Source organism: Plectropomus leopardus, chromosome 13 (assembly GCF_008729295.1).
Source record: "Plectropomus leopardus isolate mb chromosome 13, YSFRI_Pleo_2.0, whole genome shotgun sequence".
Taxonomy (NCBI): domain Eukaryota; kingdom Metazoa; phylum Chordata; class Actinopteri; order Perciformes; family Serranidae; genus Plectropomus; species Plectropomus leopardus.
The window spans coordinates 25,862,494-25,881,802 of NC_056475.1; the positions used below are offsets into that span (position 1 = coordinate 25,862,494).

Below are 19,309 nucleotides of genomic sequence, written 5' to 3' on the forward strand. Positions count from 1 at the left end.
ATCAATGTAACTAAAATAATGGTGAGATTCCCTATCCCGTTGCATATTTTTTCAATATCATAGATAAGCAATGGTATGATAACTGCTAAATCTCAGACCACAGTATACCTTGAAACTCTTTTGCAGCCCTAGTTGCCAGTACAAGAGATACAGCGCATTTTAGAGTTAATTTAGTAAAAATGGAACAATCCAGTCAGAAAGTTGAAGTCAGAGTCCTGCAGTCAGGAGAGGTTGGCCTATTATCAGCACAATGTGCTTAAACGTACCTGAAGTTTGTTTAAGATGGAGCTTTTAATTTTTATTTAATGAAAGTTTAATAAAGGATAAGAAATCATGTTACACTCCAACACACCATGGTCAAATGAAAAAGTGTCAGTGAACTATGAGGGAAAAAAACAAACTACAAAGGAAAAAAGCAGAAAGCAAAAAAATCATTCATTGATCGTAAGCAAAGTAAAATGTTCAATTAATCGTGATATATATATTAGGTATGAGGTTCAGACCTTTCAGGCCACTCAGAGCAAGACTGAAATTAAGTGGCAGTTTACCCACAAGAAAGAAATCGCAGATTCACTGGAAAACAATTTAGCATTTGAGAGGACTCTCCTTCAAAACCTGAAGCAAAAGGTAAGTAGGATTAAGGAAGCTCTGGGGAATGAAAATGAGGAGGCTAAGAGGAACCTTGAAAGATCCCAGGCCTCCCATCGATCCCAGCTGGAAGCGCAGAGAGCTGAGACCAAAAAGGTTGCTGAAGCCTTAAAAATGGCGCAGGATCAACTTCAGATTGACCGCCTCTCCTTCCAGCAGGAGACAGAAAAGACCAGAGCCTCCTCTCAGATTCAAGTGGACAGAGCAGAAGAAGAGAAGATCTAACTGACGGCTGCTCTGAAAGAGGCTGAGCAGGAGCCGCACAGCAGACCGCTCCAGCACAGGACAAGTCTGCTCTCACTGCACAGATGGAAAAACTGCAGGAAACCCATTTTGCTGAGCTGCAGACACAAGAGAATAACCACAACAACCTTGTGTCTGCTCTGAAGGCAAAATTTGGAGACCAGCTGCAGAGTGACTACTTCCAATGGCAGCAGGAGTAAATGTCCCTGCTGCGGGAGAGAATGTCCCTGCTGCAGGAGACAGACAAAACAAAAGACACCTTTGAAGCCCAACTCAAGGACAAGGAACATGACACCGGCGCAGTTGCTCTGAAGACATTAGAAGCCAAGCTGCAAAGTCACCGTAACATATGGCAGCAAGAGAAGTCCTCCCACACTTCACAGCTGGACAAAATGCGAGAGACCTATTTTGTCCAGCTGCAGTTGATTAAGTGTGACAACAAGAACCTCGTGTCTGCTCTGAAGACTCATGTATGAAGAACAGCTGCAAAGCGAACGATTTCAGTGGCATCAGGAGAGGACCTCCTTGCTGAACGAGACACAGAGAGCCAAAGCTGCCTGTAAGGCTCAGCTGGGAGACCACGAGCGGGGGAACACCCTCACGGCCGCTCTGACCAAAGCAGAGCAAGAGTTGCTGCTGTGGCAGGAGGAGAAGAAATCCCTCCTCTAGGCCACCAACAGCCTGAAAGAGACTCTGCAGGAGAAGGAGCAGGCCGAGGGCTCCCTGATCTCCCGGCTGGAAGAAGTGTACATTAGTGTACATTAGTTTATCTTTACTTGTGAGGATTACTCTCAACTCCCAGAATGTGACTCTTTGGGGATTAAGACTTGACTTTACACTCAGAAAGTGACTTTCTGGTGTGAAAAACCGTCCTCACAGTTAAGAAATTACTAATGTACACACCAAGCCGTCCAAGGAAAGGGGATCTCTATTTAAATTGCCTTTCCTGAGGTTTCTTCCCATGTCTGTTAGCTTGTTCTGATGGCCATTGGGAGTTTTTCCTCGTTTTCTTAGAGAGCGCAGGCTGGGCACCTGTTGATGATCTGGGTCTATCAGGCCCAGCAAAACACCTTCAGCAACAGAAGTCTTTTTATTTCTTTATAATTTTTCTTTTTCCTCTTTAAAATTTAAAAAAAAAAACCCCAAAATAAATTACATCATATTTGTTTGTCTGTTGTTGAAAAGCTGCACTACAGTCATATGTTATATTGAATGCTTTGTTTGATGAATAATCAGGGTATGTTTTTGGTCAAATATTGCTATTCTGTCTAGGGTTATATGTTGGTTATCAAAGGAAAATTAATATCTTTAAAGAAGCTAAAGAGTCTAAGGAAAGGCAGCTTTATGAACGACTTTGAACCTAGAATACAGCTGAGTGTTTGACAACCGAGTTGTATGTGCTTCCACAGTGTTTCATTATCGTGGATCAAACAGCTGATGGTCCGACAGCAGTGAGACAGATAGACGTGCCTTTTTTAGACATCTACAGACTACTTTGTGATAGTTTCAGGTTTAATCAGACTTTGGATGGAATTATTTAAAAAAAAAACCAACAGGACACATCACGCCATGTCTCATCCAGCCGCTCACGCTGAGCTCTCATTATTATTACCAGGGGCAGATGTAATGTTTTGGGGGCCTGGGGCCACAGGCTCATTATCTTATTTTCACCCTTTCTCTAACTGGGAATGTTAGCAAACTGTTGGCAGCTATAGGAGAAGTAGGCCTACTGAAATATTTTTCTTTTTTCCTGAGTAAAATGATTTATTGCACAGAAGTTTCACTGAAGATTCACAGAAACAGCCTCCAAGAACCAGCGTGATTTTAATTTTTAAGAAATGGAAAAAAGTATCAGTGTCAGGTAGCAGAAATCATTGTCAGCGGTTCATTCATCTGCTTCTCCTCAGAAAATAAATCAGATTTTTGTTTCTGGCATCTCGAATGTAATTCTCAATCAAAGGTAAAAGCAGGACTTACCACACTGTGACAAACACATCTCTGGTAAACCCTCTTATTTCATGTGTGTGTGTCTCTATCACGATAACGCTCTGAAAAGCCTGTCATGCAACAGCCTTGTTTGCTCATCTACTCATCACATCCTCAGCCATTTACACACTGAGCCTCAGCTAATATTGATACTCTCCATGTGCTGCTGCCGATGAAAAATAAAGCATTGGTGGTCGCCGGGCTTACGTTCTCCCGAGCATCTTCCAAAGTGCTGGGAGAGACCACTGAGGGGCAGCAGAATTACACGACTGCACTTGTTTGTTCACCGCTTCCACCCCAAATGCACCGTGGTGCTCAGACTCCATTAATGCTGCTGACTTATGAGTGACCTAGAAGGATCCCGGCGCCGATATGTTGAGTGTGTGTTCGAGTGAAAAGGTGAAATGAAAAGAAAAAAACTATTTGTAATAAACAGAAAATTGATACAAGAGCCTTTTCAACAATATCCAGTTATGGGATGTCAGCAGATGCTATATAGTATGGGAAGTGAATGTCTTTTTGATGTGATGGTTTGCCACATAATTACACGTAACATTGAAATGTAAAGTTAAATGTATGTTTACATTTTTTTTTAACTATTTGCAAATATATTCCAAAAAAATGCAATGAAACAGTGAAAACAAGTAATATAACAATTCAGTTTATTTTATTTATTTTCCAGACAGACACATCAATTTCTGGACCACAGTAGAGGATGGAAACCTTTCACAGACATTTTTTTGTCAATATTATTATTTGAAAATACAAATATAAAATTAGACTTTCCACATTTTGATATGTGAGAGACCCCCATCCATTATTATTATTATTATTACTAGTATTTTTTATTCTTTTTTTTGTATATTTTACAACAGGGCTTAAGCAAGCCATATGATAACCTGAAAGATGCTTTCAGATGTCAGTCAAGTCTGTCTGTCTCTCGCCATAAAAAGTCGGTTAACATAAAAAAAAGGGGCAAGTGTTAGGAATGGGCAGACAGCAGTGAAGAGAGCTCTGTGCTCAGCCTGCAGAAACATGGAAGCACAGCAGAGCCTCACACTGCCGTCCATGCAGTCTGAAGAGCTTCCAGGCTCCCCTCTAGGCCATGCAGTCTGCTCCAAACTCGACAACACGCCAGGGGTGAACTCTCGTGTTGGTGAACATAAGCTAATAATGGCTATTATGAACCTGGGTGTAGCTGTGTGAGGAATATTCTGTATACAGCTGAGGTCTCCAGTCTAATATTCAGTTCAAATGCGTGGAAATTGCAAATATATATTCATCTATACACATATATATTGCAATTGGGTATGTATATATTTTCGTAATGAGCATGGGTGAGATGGCAATGGTTTTGGACTGACGGGGAAATTCACCCTAAAACACGACAGTACAGTTGAACTTGTGCTATTTCTGTCCCCTTGGAGAGTCTGGATTTGTGAACATGAACTAAAACACTAGAAACGGTGGTGTCAACGAGAGTCACTTTGTGGTCACTGTGACAGTATCTCTCAGAGATAAGGGCACAACTGTCTGGTGTAAAACCATTAGCACCACTATGAATAAGCCTCTTTTGGGTATAAATGCTCAAGAACGTCCAATGAGCCTTCAAAGTTAATTAATCGGAAATAGAGCAGAGCCCCAAACGCTCCTCGTGTGACGTCCCAGCTTTAGGGAGACACTTGTTCATATCCATAAAACAGATTTGAATCCAAGACGACAGAAATCTCATAAGTGCGTGTGGTTTCAGGGTGGGATTTTCCCACAGCGGATGGGATAAATTGTTTGGCCATTGCCTAGCACTTGCCTCGAGATTCAAGTTTAAATGGATACGGTAGTACACTACAAATGTCAACAACTTCCAGGTTGACTTTTTTCTCTTTTTTGATTCTTTTTTTTTTCTTAAACCAAGACCCCTCCCCTCTCCCCAAATGGATAAGCTAGTCTACTAAGATGTGTAACATTCATCAGCTGTAAACTGCTGTCAGTTTGAGATAAAATGTAATTACAGCAACAGAGCCATGCTACCTTAAAGTCCAAGCTACAGGATCACAAAACGAAAAAGAAAAAAAAATCTTGGTTTTTTTTATATTGTGAGGGAAAATGAGCCATTTCAAGTTTTCCTTTCACTCCAAACAGGCTCATAATAATCTAAGAGCCACCAGATGCTGCAACAGTGAGAAACACTAAATAATGTATCTCACACTTGTTGCAATGTGATTTGTTTCTCAGAGGAAACGGCAGCAAAATTGGAATCAACTACAGCTCCTAACGAGCCTCTTGTATCAGGTGGTTTTGAGTTTAGGTTTATTATTTGATAAAAATCTTCAGATTAACAAAAGGGACAATGTAGCAAATGAACAGGAGGAACACTTTCTTTTATCTTGTCTAATAAAACTTACCTATCACACGTACAGTTTTTATGCCTCTTTTATTTATTATTTTTCTAATGTTGAGATTTTTTTCAATGATAAAATATGCAAACCAGGCAAATATGAACATAAACACTTGGAACATTATTATAAAATCACATTTAAAATGTATTTGGATAGTTAGGGTTCAAATAAATTCTTTTTAGTTTGTCAAATTCTATTTTTTTTCAGCATTGCTCAATATGATTAACATTTTACAATAAAGTTTAATATTATTATTTGTTGCTCAACATGTGGACATTGTCTTTTGGGATAATAATTTATCTTTTCCTTTAAAAAAAACCCCCTAAAACAACACTGTTAATTATACTTGCTGGATTTATTGGAATAATTTGTCGTTTAGCGCTACTTTAAAGCTGCCATTACTCTACATACTGTATGTATGAAGAAAAAATAGACACTTATGTTATTTATTAATTTAACTGTATTCAAAAAGACTTCATGAGGTGAAATAAATGAAATAACTGCTATAAAACCTAAATTATGTTTATATGGAATTACACTCTGAAAATAACTCAGTCTGTGGTTGGACTGTGAACACAGCTTGAGGCTTTTTAATTGCTTTGTTTTTTGCTTGAAACACAGCTGCTCAAACAGGTCTGAAATTTGGACATCCTTTGACGTGATATTTTCAAAATTTGAGCATTTAAATTCAAGTTTTAATAATCTTTTCTGCTCTGATTTATCGAGGCAATGAATCACAGCTTCGGGGTGCTGGTCCAAGGACAGGAATTTAACCATTTATTAATCAGCCGCGATCCCTTAACAGCTGCTTACAATCTTTTAGTGCTAAAGTTTTTCAGTTTAATTAAGTCTTTGCAGAATTTCTCTTTTGTTTTTACAGTAAAGCCTCTGTAATATTAATATGTGTGAACAACGCTGACTAAAACAAAAACAAGTCCCCCAATTTAAGATTAAAAATTATCAAATTTGAGAAGAATAAAAGATCAAATATCTAAAAATTCAAGAGGCGTCTGGGATATTTCCCAAAGTGTACAAACATTTAAGATTTAAACAGCACTATAACCGTTATTATGACTAGTCTCGTAATCATTGGTATGTTTCTTAAAAAAATATGACACAGAATCCATGATTATAGCTTGTGTCCCTCATAAAAAATAATTAAAAAAACAAACAATAGTTTTGCATATCTAGCATTAGCATTTAAGGTAGTATGGCACACCCCTTTTAAAACATTCAAGGGTGGGGATCCAAATAATGCCTTGTGTACAATTCCATCTTACAGCAACTGTTTCTCTATTGTTCATCCATGAGAGCTTTGGTTAGCTGAAACCATGTGAGAGTGGCAAAAACCGAAAAAAAAATTAAAATAAAATAAAAATTAAAACATACAGGGAATAAATTACAATGAACCTCTATCAAAATAATTGTCTGCAAATATCAGAATAACATGATCATTTAGAGAAAGGTCTATCTTGACTGGTCCTAAATCCACTATTCACTACAAGTATTATATAATGAGTCCTATATAACATCTACGTCGTAATTACAGGAGATAGAAAAAGAGCGCGAGAGGGAGAGGGATAAATATGAGAGAAAGGAGAGGTAGAGCAAAGGGAGAACAACAAAGACCACTACACTGGTATCAAAGACAGCACTCTGTTTACAAGTTAACTGTGATTTTTCTTTACACACTAATGAGATACATGAATGATCAACAAAAGAAGTCGGATCGCTGAGGATGGGGAATGGAAAGAGAGAAAGCAATGGATGCACAGTACATTTTAATAGTATATTACAATTATTAATATATAAACCACAAAGTATCAATAAAACTCTGATTAAACTTGAAATCAGCAAAGAAGCATCTTTCTTTTTTTTATAGTTTTGTATTTTCTTTTACATTTGAACATTACAAGGGTTTTTTTTCTCTTTTACTCTTTAAATTATTACTTGATCACACCTCCATATCATTTTACTTAGAAGTATCCAGCATATTTCTTTACCTGGTTGTTTTGAAATAAAAGCAATGAGACAAGAAGTGGGTAAAAACAAATACACCTGCAGCAGGTAATCAGAAGACACACCATTCATTCCATTAATGACTTTTAAAAACCCGACTGGAGCATATTATTATTATTATTATTATTATTATTATTAAATGTTCGTCATGAGCAAAATCATCAACCACACATACTGTGTAAAACCTGGTGCAGCGAAAGAGAGTGAATAATTCAGTGTCATCTTTTAACCCTGTATAAATATCTTTAGATGAGACAAAAGAGATCCACACTGCAAATAACTACTTCCCAAGCTGTTACCTCAAAACTCTGAAGCATTTGTCTAGTCGAGAATACATTAAATCCTTCATACTATCCCAAAGCACAGGGCCGTTTTTTTTTTCTTAAAAAGCCAACATATACATGTGCAAATAGGAAAAAATGGCCTGTACTTCACTACTCACAGTGCAATGATTACTCGCTTTGTTACCTTTCAGTGTTTTCATTTATTTTGCCACTATAGAATAAATTAAACCTGCCAATGATTCCACAATAGAACTCACAAAGGCTGAGGTATGGTATCAAAATGTTTACTTTCCTAATTCATTCATAAAAGAAACTGATTCAGAGAACAAACATTACGTAAGAGGCTCTAGCACAGAGCCCTGATGTGTTCCGAAAATAAAAATCAGGAACAAGCAGGATGAAACAAATAATAACATACAACTAACAAGTTCCTCTCAAGAGTATAAAAGTGTCAGGATGCACAGAGCCTGGTTCAAGTTCTGATCTTCACATCTAAGTACAGTGTGCTTTGGATTAAATCTCTTTTTTTTACTCTTTCTCTCATTGAAATGATATCTTAACAGTTAGACAAAAGATACCAATCAGGCTCTTTTTTTTATTTCTTTAAAACTGTGTTGACTTAACTTTGTAAATTTTGCTGGTATGACACTTGTAAAATTATTCAGCTTCAGTATTTACAGAGCAAGTGTGTTCTGTTTGTCTCTGGGGTCGTTTATACCGTCTTCCAGCAGAAAAAAGTAGAATAATAACTGTTTACAGCTTTTTCTTCTATTCACACGCTATAACATGTTTCTTTTTGACACACCATCACAAAAATATGCTATTCTCTCACTGAGTTGGTTATATGCAGTGACTGGAATAATATGTACAGCTACATTTCTTTTTCTCAAGTTTGAATTCACAATGTAGTTATATGAAATTTGTTATAGCATATATATATATTTCTAAACAACAAAAACAACACTTATAAAAAAGGACCATAAAAATATTGGAGTCCTCTTTGTATTGCCCAAAAATAGGTAATTATGGTTAACAATGAGACATCACAAGAAATAAAACAGCTACTAAGATTTATTACTTAGATACCCTCTTTAAATTTTTCCTTAAAATTAATTTTTTTTCTCCTGGTCTCTCCACACTGAGCTTCTTCTTTTGTTTTTTTTCGAGGAAAGACTGAATGAAACATCCAATCATTTCTCCTTTACACTACAAAGATGAAGACATGACTTCTTGGCTATGACCCCCGTACTTCAAACAAATGAACAAAAAAAAAAAAAAAAAAAAAATCCATTTACACAAATATCCTAGAAATGAAATGACACAAAATTAACGTTCAAACTAAAATGACACTCTAAAAACTAATAAAAAACAAAAGCTAACAGAGGAAGGAGATTGGTGAATGAAATTGACGTGAAACATCATACCAAACCAGGTTGTAAAGTTATAGGAGGTTTGGATTATAGTACAGCAGTTGTTATTTTTCTGAGATGACTAACATTTTTCTTTTCTTCTTCATGTGGTTCCGACTTTCATTCTTTTTGCCTTGGTGACGCTGTAGTGCTTGAAGTTGGATAGCATCACCTACACACAAAGCCAATTAGAAACTTCGTCCTGTCTTTCCTGGGCCACCAGATATACTCTGCTGGGTGATAAAGAAAAAAAAAGGCAAGACAACGCCTTAGAAAACATTCACATCATCTTTATAAATACTGACCATCAATACTGTAGGACAGTACAGTGAAATTTAAAGGGGAACACTGCCTAGATTGAGAACTTAAATATTTTATTTCCATGGCCTAGGAAAGTTTAATTGCTATTTGTGAACAAGAGCTACTCTCCCTAAAAGCCAGAAACCAGAGAAGTAAATCTCAAATTTGTGATTTCATCAAGTATAAAATCTGGAGCTACTCCTAAGACAATGCCAGGCTGTCTTTTTTTAGAGCCATTTGTTTTCTTTCTTTTTTTTGTAAAACAATGAACTTCATAGACCAAATCACAATGTTGATTTACAATAACTTCCAATAAGAAAAGCCTTGTGTAAAGTCCATTAAAATCAAACAACCTTAAGCAACAACTGCTTTAGCTGATTAGTATTTAGCCACCTAAAAAAAGCCAATCTAAGAATATCTACATCAGTTTAAGTATATACTATATTAAGTATAAATCATTTTTTTCAAAGTAGGAAATGTACATTACATTACATTGTATTATTACATTCCTATTGTCCTACTACCTTCTACTGTAGTGTTCTCAGTTCTTAAACAGAAAATGTTCCCATACACTCAGAACATCCCCCTCTGCACTTTCAGTGTCATCAACAATGTCTTCTAACAATCACGTGAAGCAGCTTCAGACTTTATACTTGATAACATCACAAATCAGAATTTTAGCACTCTAGTTTTTAGATTTGGGAATGAGTTGTTCATGTTTACTGATATTTTTGGACTTTTTCAGACCATAAGAATAACATGCATGAATATTTTAAAAAAATATGTGTAGTTCCCCTTTAATGACACAAATCTGTGGTCATTAATACAACTTCCAAATCAAATACTTTATGAGGCACAAAAGCATGTAACAAATGTGACAGCAATTACCATATAAAGTAGCAGGTCAAAACTTGCTGCAGGCATAACACAAGTACACATAATTACAGTACAAATACTTTATGCATGTATGTTCACATTTTAAAAAGTCTACTTGTGAACTTAGCAATTGTGTTCACATATGTGACACTACTGCTGAGACTTGTAATGCTTAGCTGGTTTGATTGCTTAACAGGAAATAACCCATTAAACAATCATCTAAACACACATGTTCACACAGGAGTGTAGGTTTTGTTAAATCATTGTGGAGGACACATGTGAAACAGGGGTCTGGGGTCCTCCAAAGTATATTTGGAATATTATACACTAAATTTTCTGCATTCTGGTGTGTTTTATGCATCAATTCCTGCCTTCTTGGCACCAATTGTGTTGGAAATGTCATGTTAAAATAAAAAAGATCAAATGTACATATTCTATGTATTGAGGGGGGCATGTTCTGTGCATGCCCTCCAAAATCTACACCTCTTTGTGCACAAATGAGTTCAACACACACCGCACATCACATCTACATAACACACTAGCTGGAAGCAGACGACAAGCTCAAGACACTTGAATGGGTTTGTATAGATGATCATGGTTCTATTATAAATGTGAGGCATGTTAGCAATCAAGATGAATCACAGTGACAAAATCAACATGATGAAACTGAAATACTTGATTCCTTACAGACATTTACTGCCTATCATATTTAATAATTCAAGGCCATTAGCTTGTTAGTAAAAAGTTTTGTATTTGTCTTAGTCATAGCGGTGAAGAAATGTAATAAGAGTTCTGTCCTTAGAAAATATGTATTGAACATTTTAAAGAATGGAAACATTTCAAAACGTTAATGAGAAAAAAATAAAATATAAACAGCAGAACTGGTAGTACGTGTGTGTGTGTGTGACGGAAGTATAAACTCTCCCTTGGCAAGCCACACAAACAAACTGATCATGATTGAATTTGTTTAAATCGATGATAATCTTTCACACAGCCCGCCTCGCCAACAGAGGCCCTCTGATTTATGAAGACATAAACCTTCCGTCACACTTGCAGTTTACTACCAGCTCTGTCATTTGGAGGGAGGTGAATAAACAAAGAATGACGTGATGAACATGTATTAAAGAGAGAAATGCACAGTAAATAAAATGCAATACCTCTGATGAGATGGCAACCGGCCACCTGTTCAATGGTATCCATTTGTAAAAGCTGTCGCAATCAACGGGCCCTAAAAGTGTACAGTTAGTGCTTTTGTCAGTATGCATTTCAAGGGGAGAAAAAAGTGAGTATCACATCATGAATGTGAACGTTTTGATTCAGTTTGATCATGTTCAGCAGCAGAGCAGGAGACTACCGTCATACACATTATACAAGTTCATTGTATGTTCTTGTAATGGAGAAACACAGTACAAAATTACTGCAGGAAGCAGGACTCATTTCATGGTAAAAAATGTTAAAAAGAGTTAGAAATGCTATGTGAAGTCAATATAGTGTTAAATCATCCAAGATATATTAAAGTTTGTGTCATTTTCTATGCTAACATGATTCCCGGGTTACATAACAAAAAATATACAACTCAGATTACCGCTGTTTCATGCCCAGTCAAGTTGCATTTAAAGTTTAAAGTTAAAGGTTAAATTTAAAGGTTTTTAAAGTTTATATTAAAGTTCATATCTATGACAACATGGATGCTTCACACACATCTTGCCCCCAGCAGCACAGAAGATCTATACAATCAGCACAGTTTCAAGGTGGTCACCCGAGATTAGTGTCACCATTTCTGTATCTGACCAAATGTCCTTCTGTCTGTATAAGATATAATGTTGAGTAATGGCCACAAAAGTGTTTTTGCAGAACATTCAATGTCACAGTGACCTTTTGTACATACAATTTCATCAAATCATCAGTTTATCGTTTAAGACATTTGTGAGAAAATTTTGATTGATGATTTTTATGATTAGCCTGCGAATTCTTGTAGTATGGCCAAAACACTTTCACCTTGACCTTTGACCATCATATTCTAATCAATTCAAGTGGATGTTTGTGCCAATTTGAGGAAACTTCATAGACACCTTGACTTTTGACCTATGACCACCAAAGTCCAATCTTTTCCTCAATTATTTCATGTGGATGTTCTTTCCAAAGTTTAGGAAATTTCCTCAAGGGGTTTGATAACATATTCAGGAAAAAGGCCACAGCTATCATCAACGCACAGGCATAAAAATGTGTAAAGGAGAAAATAAAATGCACTTCCTATTATTGCTAACATACACAGCAGATTTAATCCAAAACGATGTGGAGAATAGGATCACAAACACTCCTCAGTAAGATCAGTGTTTTTGCGTATTGAATGGTCTTCATTATGTAGCTCACTTATCAGGATACTGTGAATTTTGCTGCTGACAGGTCTGCACAAATCCTCGGATTGAAAAGAGAAGCACTTTCACCAGCCATTATCTGTCTTTATCACTTCAATCAACTAATTGCACTCTAATTGTCTTGCATAAAAAACCCAGTTAAGTTCATTACTGCTTCTTCACAGTTGCTGTTTTGATATTGGCTAAAGGGATTAATAAACTCACTGGAGCGTGAGCGACAAATCAGTGACTCTGAAGTCATCCATGAGGTTGTGACACATGATGATCTTACATGTATTCAGCTCAACAGCATCCTCAGTAAAAAAAGAAAAAAGAATTATAAAGCACATTTTAGTTCTGAATCATTTCCCATTTTAATGTTCTGAATAGAGAGATCATCTAGCCGAGAGCAGAGAGTCACAGGGCCGCGGCATCACCTCTCTGCTTTATTGCACTCTGTTTGATTCACTGGGTAATTCTGAAGTGGTGATTTAGTGCGTGGTATCACAGGCACAATTTGACATTCTGCGAGGGATTCACAAAAAACTGCCCTTTTTTATATGAGTAAAATGCTGTATATTCTCCTCTGATCTCTTTTCTAAATCTGCTTTTTAAAACTATGAACTTTTCTTTTCATAGTATTTGTTGCATTTAAAGACATCTTCTAACTCAGCACGGTTGCAAACTGTTGCAACAAATGGAAAATAATGGAAACAAATCGGCTCATTTCCATCTGTAAACTATCTGCTGCTAAATCTGCTTTGAAAATGAGCCAGCCCGGTCTTTCATAACAAATATTTTGCTTCCCGCACTGAGACCAACAGATTATTGCAGATAGCCAGTGGACCTAAAACAATTAATAAAAGAGGCTTTGCTTAGGAAGCAAAAAGCCAATAAAATGTTTTTTTTTCTGTTAAGCTATGTTTTTGTTTGGATATCATAAATCAATTACACATACTTGGGAAAATTAAAATAAGCTATTTTATCTTTTCTTGAGCTATTTGCACATTTGCTCCCAGTGATACAATCCCATACTGACGGTACTGCAGCTATGAAGGTCTCACATACGCTTCATCCTTTCTAAGCCGTTAGTCCACGAGATTTATCAGTTTGTGCAGTGCACTGAATCAATGGGACTATTTCTGTGGTAAAACCATAAAGAAAGTCACAATTTAGCATAAAAATACTACCATAAATAGCAACTTAAAATATACTATAATAAGAATTTCACAAGCTGAATCTTTCATGTACTTTCTGGATACTGAAGATGAAATTCTAAATAATGATGTGGACTATAAAGTTTGGAACGAGTGTCTTCACCCTGTAGTCTTGCAGCGCTTGCTCGCAGCACTAATGGGCTTGTTGTTATTCCACCTCAGTTAAGCCACGCATTAATTAGCTTCTTCAGAAAGCAGGTGTTATTTTCATAAACTATACTGTGTCACTCAGTTCAGTCAAGTAAAACAGTGCAAACATGCCCCCAACAAGACTGCTGGTGAGTCGCAGAGCTTGGCCCCGCTGCACCTTGCTAGGGGCCATAAAATTCACACGGTAAAAATTTCAGATTAATTATTCAGTGAGGTGTAGGGTAGACCAGCACACCAGCAGAGTAAACAGATCGCTTATTGAGTCTTCTTTTTGAGAGTTTGAACCTTGTTCCTTTGTTGACAAAAAGATCTTAAATATAAGAGCTGCTGGGTAGGTTATTTAATATGACTGTATTTAGAGGCTAACATACAGTAGGCAGTGCTTGCCTGTGCTTAGACAGCTAACTTTGCAATACTGCAACATTTCTAACAATAATAGAGTATACTGCACTTAAGTCACACTTGCCAACTTCAAGACCACATAAAAAAGGGAGAATATCAAGACTAAAGCAGGAGGTCTGGAGGTCTTTCCCCAGAAAAAATATAAAATTCAGAGACTCTGTTTCTTGCATTCTGGTGACTTTTAAAGAATGAAATGTTTTTGGTTCATGACACTTGTACTCACAGGGACCCACAGTTGGCTTTCCTCCCATTCACCCCTGGGTCCTGGATGCATAAGTAAGGCAGGACAGGAGGCTCATGATCTCTAAAAGACAGTTGAGTTCCCCCCAATCCCTGCTAGACCGTCCCGTTGGACTTACACATATGTAATGCTGCCAGCGCGGAGACTCTTTTCCTCAAAAATAGCTAGCACCAGCTCCAAAAGTCCCTAGAAATCGTTGCGCATTAATGGAAGCATTAAAGACTCACTGAATTAGATTCAACACAAAAATTCTTGACATAACATTGACATGGTAGGAGAGCTTTGGCGCTTATTCTACAGTGCAATTCTTTCGTGCATTTCCAATACAGAAAGCAAGAGCTTCACCTTAACCATAGAAACTTGCTATAACTGAACTCCCACGGCGAGCAGCGTCTTCTCTCCTCCTGCTTGTCACACACCTACTGCACGGTACAAGAGGAGAAAGAAAGAGACCCCACGCTGATAGTGAAAGAGCCATGGACTGCAATTTCTCTGAGCAGCATGCATGGTTATAAAATACTATATACACCTCTCTTTTTCCCTGATAGTGTGTATAAGTCAGTCAATCAATTTGTCACTTTTTAGAAATACAGTTGCCGAGAGTGTCGGAAAAGTCGCTACATATAGCGACAAAGTCGCCAAGTTGGCAACACTGGCCCGTCAGGCACCCCACTCTGGACCCCTGAGAAGAAGGGGAAGAGGGGAAAGCATGAATGTACACTTTCAGACTTTTGGGGTCATGGGGCTTATACATGCAATACAGTGCAAGCACCAAGTTGTGATAATGAAAAGGAAAAAATATGTCAACATTTGTCAGAAATCAGAATAAATACAGGAGAATTGTGATCTTGAGAGGAAACTGGGAGAGTGTGATGAAAAACAGGAGGGTTGGCAAGTATGACTTAAGTCATGTCAGTGGCACTGAGCTAGAATTAATGATATAAAAACATGTCTTCATAGTTGAAGTTATAATTATTGACAAATACTGTACATCAGTAAACACACCATAATGTTTCTATTGCTTTGTAAAACTATATTATGATGTCTTAAATGTTTATATGCTGCTAATAACTTCTTAATAATGTAGTTTATTGTTTCAGCTTGGTTGAAGTTACTCCTCAGTAACGTTTTTATTTGTTCTAAGATGATCTCTCCAAGGCTTGAGGTTATCATAAAAGAAGAACCTTTTTTATAAATTACACTCCCCAATTTTTATTAAACGGCACTGTCTTGTCAGGCTATGCCTTCACTGTCACTGGGACCTTTCCAAGCATTTTTGTAGTGACTTTGTTTTGATAACAGTGAAAGCAAAAAGCGGAATTAATAACAAGTTGCTCCACATCAACTAAACTGACACGCAGGACGAGACAGAGTACATTCACACAGTCAGACTGTGAACATCTCTTTGTTACTGTCACCTCTACTAGCCCTGTTATGAGTTGACATGGCAATTGGCATCTAACTGATCAGCTAGAGGAAAAAATGCAGCAGCACCTGGCTGTGCAGCTACACCTGGACAAGGACACCAGGAGAGGCAAAACCTGCTTGGAAGCGTTGTCCCCGTGACGGCACAAACTCAAGCTCTGGGACAGATGGGCTTCTAAAAATAAAGGGAATTTGTTCTGGGAAGGTGACACAGAGTCTGGAGTGAGGTGATTTGAGCAACAGCTAAGGGGAATAAACATTTGCATTTGACACAGATAACTTTGAGAGCTAAGGCGGGGTTTACCCTGATGTACAAAATGCTTATGGGACCTCTGAACCTCAATGACAGAGGGTACCTCCTTGCAGAGAAATAATCCAAACTCTTGGACTGTACTGAATGGCTGCTTTGCACTGAAAGGGTTACTTCAGTATTTTTCAACATGGACCCCATTTTTACAAGTTTTTGTGTTCAAGTGACTAATAGGAACAACATTTTTTTTAAAACTGGTCCAGTATTGAGCGAGACCACTGTAGCCGGCAGCCCTTCAAGAGGCTGCAATGTAACCACTCGGGGCATTTGTGGACTGTTGATTTTCGTACACTAAAAGTGCGTGTTTTTGCTACTGTCTGGCTCAGACTGTTATTATAAGTGTCTGAAAACATAATGGAAATGGTCCATCCCCTGACAGAGAAAGACCTTTTTGTTAAAGACTAAAATACTCTTTGATTAATCAGAAACAGCTAAAAAGAATAAAAATCACAATTTCCAAATAAATAAGACTCTATTGTTTATTTCCACCGACAGGAGTTGGATGAGCCAAAATTATTTCATGAGTTTAATTTTGTTTTATGTCCACTTTAAATGAAGTATGTTTAATGATGATAAACTATTTTTCATCTTAATGGAGTCTGGTGGGTTTGGTGATGGTGATTTTGGGGCTGTTTCTGGAAAAACAAAAAGGATCTTTACTGTAATGTAGGGATGCTTTCCATATGGGGGCTGCTGTGGCTCAGGTGGAAGAGCAGGTCATCCTCTAATTGGAAGGCTGGTGGTTCGATCTTCACCTCCTCCACTCAACAAGTCAAAGTATCCTTGGGCATTATACTGAACCCCAAATTCCTCCTAATGGCTGTTCAATTGGTGTGTGCATTAGCATGAATAGTTAAAAGCTGAGTAGCAGGTGGTACCTTGTGCGTTAACCTTGGCCACCAGTATATAAATGTGTGTGCGAATGGGCGAATGTGACTCGTAGTGTGAGGAGCACTTTGAGTGGTAAATGACTATAAAAGCACTATACAAGTGCAGGTCTATTTCCAGATCTATAAGATGTCAGACACTAAGAATAACAATCTGAGCCTGTCAGTGGCAAAAACAAGCACTTTTAGTGGACATATATTGACATGTATTAATGCCCCAAGTCATTACATTGCAGTCTTTTTCGCATCTGCTGGCTGCAGCACTCTCGCTCAATACTGGACCAATATCAAAAATTGCTATTTTGCCATTAGTCACTTAGACAAAAACACATGGGAAAATAGAGTCCAGGGTAAAAATTGCAAAGTTACCCTTAATCTGGATTGGGAACATTTGCTAAGAGGCAGGTGGTAGTTATTTCAATCAGATTTTCCATCTAGTCAATTGAGGAGTCCTATAATTAGTAAGCTATGCTCTTTATAATAACTTTCGTGTTACAAAACATCACAATTAGCATGCATTGGCTTAATTTTAGTGGTGGTATTCTGACACAGAACTGAGCTCAAGGTGCGGTCAGACACGACAGGCAATCTGGGTACTCACTGTGATGCTGGGGCCAAACCCAGAGCCAGGCTGAGGACTAGCAGCACTGATGTAGTTGCCCACAGCCGAATCCTGGCTGCTAGGTCCGTACAGGTCAGCCACGGGCCCTGGACTGTTAGCACCAGGGAAACCTCCGGGCCTTGACGGGTTGGTGCCTGCATACAAACACAGCAGGGAGCAGAGCAGCTCAGAAACACCCAATAATGATCAGGACGACTCTTAACTTGCTACAACTCAAAAGGAAAAAAGAACACATTACTGGATTCAGGTTTGTCTCAAAGGACTTGCTTATAGCTCATATTATACGTACAGCTTATGAATTTCAATTTCAAATTTAATGTGATTTCAAAAGCCCAAATTCAGGATGAATCCAGTATGATATTCTGCGTATAATCTACATGCTGTGTGTTTTATGCATAGGAGTATCATTCACTTTGTCGAATCATGCACAACACAAAACAAGCACACTGCTAGAAATATTTCCACCATGCTAATAAACTAGTAAGGTTGCAGTGTCAATGTTGCCATGCATAATGTGAAGGAGTACTTGTAAAACAACATTGGCTGTTGAATAAGAAGAGTAACACAGGTTTATTACATTACGGATTTTAGATTTGAACCCAGACATTTGGAATATGCCACTTTTTGCTTTCCTACATGACCTGTGATTCATAGATGCCGGCTAAAAATATCCTCCATTATTTCCAGTCTGCTGTTGTAACTCCAGGCACAAGGCAAAAGAGGTATGTGAGACAAGAGAAGGAGGCATGAGGGGGAAATATAAAAGCTTGACCCGAGTTCATCCACAGGTCCAAACTCAGGGGGGATAAAAAAGAAATACTGTACATGACTTACCACCTTTGCCCCGTGAGTAAGAGCAACTCAGACTAATAAAATGTCTTTTGAAAATCCAAATGCCTACTAAAGGCCAACAACACGCAACACAAGGGGGGGAAAAAACAGTCGGGAGAAAGAAAAATGTAGTGATCTCTTAACAGCAATCTCCTCTCCTGTCAGCTCCACATAACCCTCCATCTCACCCTCATTCAAAGACAGACTGAGAGGAAAAAAAACGGCATTAAAAAGAAAAATCTCCCGACCACGGAAAAATGCTCTTGTGTATATATGAGCTCATGATGCCTAAGAGGAAGTCTGTGTACAAGTAAAAAAAAAAAAAAAAAAAAAAAAAAAAAAAAGAGTAGTACATTCAATATGTTGACACTGTACAAACTGCATCATTGTCACCGTGTTTAACATATCACCGCTCCATCTATCAAAGCTGTATTAGACTAGTGAGGTCCATTACAAGCACCTGGAAACATCCTCTAGATATCCACTCTAGAAAAATGAAGCCATCTCACTAAAGACACATCTAGTGGAGTTGACACTGCTGTTAAACTATGAGGACTTTAAACAGTGAGCAGCTAGTGCTCTTATCTTGCCTGCACAGCCCCCAGTAGGCTGCCTTATTATATAATTAAGGATTTTTTTCCTATGAGTGGTGATTTTTATTAAGCATGTAGCTCACCTCTCTCCCTGAAAAACTGATTTTTTAAAT

The 19,309-nt window shown here is 37.7% G+C and overlaps 1 protein-coding gene across 12 annotated transcripts in view; it reads right to left on the reverse strand.

Moving 5' to 3' along the window:
• Positions 1-8,892: 8,892 nt before the first annotated feature.
• The window catches only part of LOC121952124 (RNA-binding protein Musashi homolog 2), a 332,436-nt gene continuing 322,019 nt past the window's right edge, over positions 8,893-19,309 (reverse strand). For 5 of the 12 annotated variants that reach the window (XM_042498627.1, XM_042498629.1, XM_042498620.1 and 2 more), the window contains 2 exons: positions 17,752-17,906; positions 14,550-15,210 (listed from right to left, as the gene is read on the reverse strand). In XM_042498627.1, coding sequence (XP_042354561.1) covers positions 15,103-15,210; positions 17,752-17,906 — 263 coding nt within the window. In that variant the 3' untranslated portion in view covers positions 14,550-15,102. Of the gene's footprint in view, positions 9,219-11,318; positions 11,390-14,549; positions 15,211-17,751; positions 17,907-19,309 lie in introns of those variants that run through there. The other 7 variants (XM_042498631.1, XM_042498626.1, XM_042498630.1 and 4 more) reach the window with 4 other exon arrangements.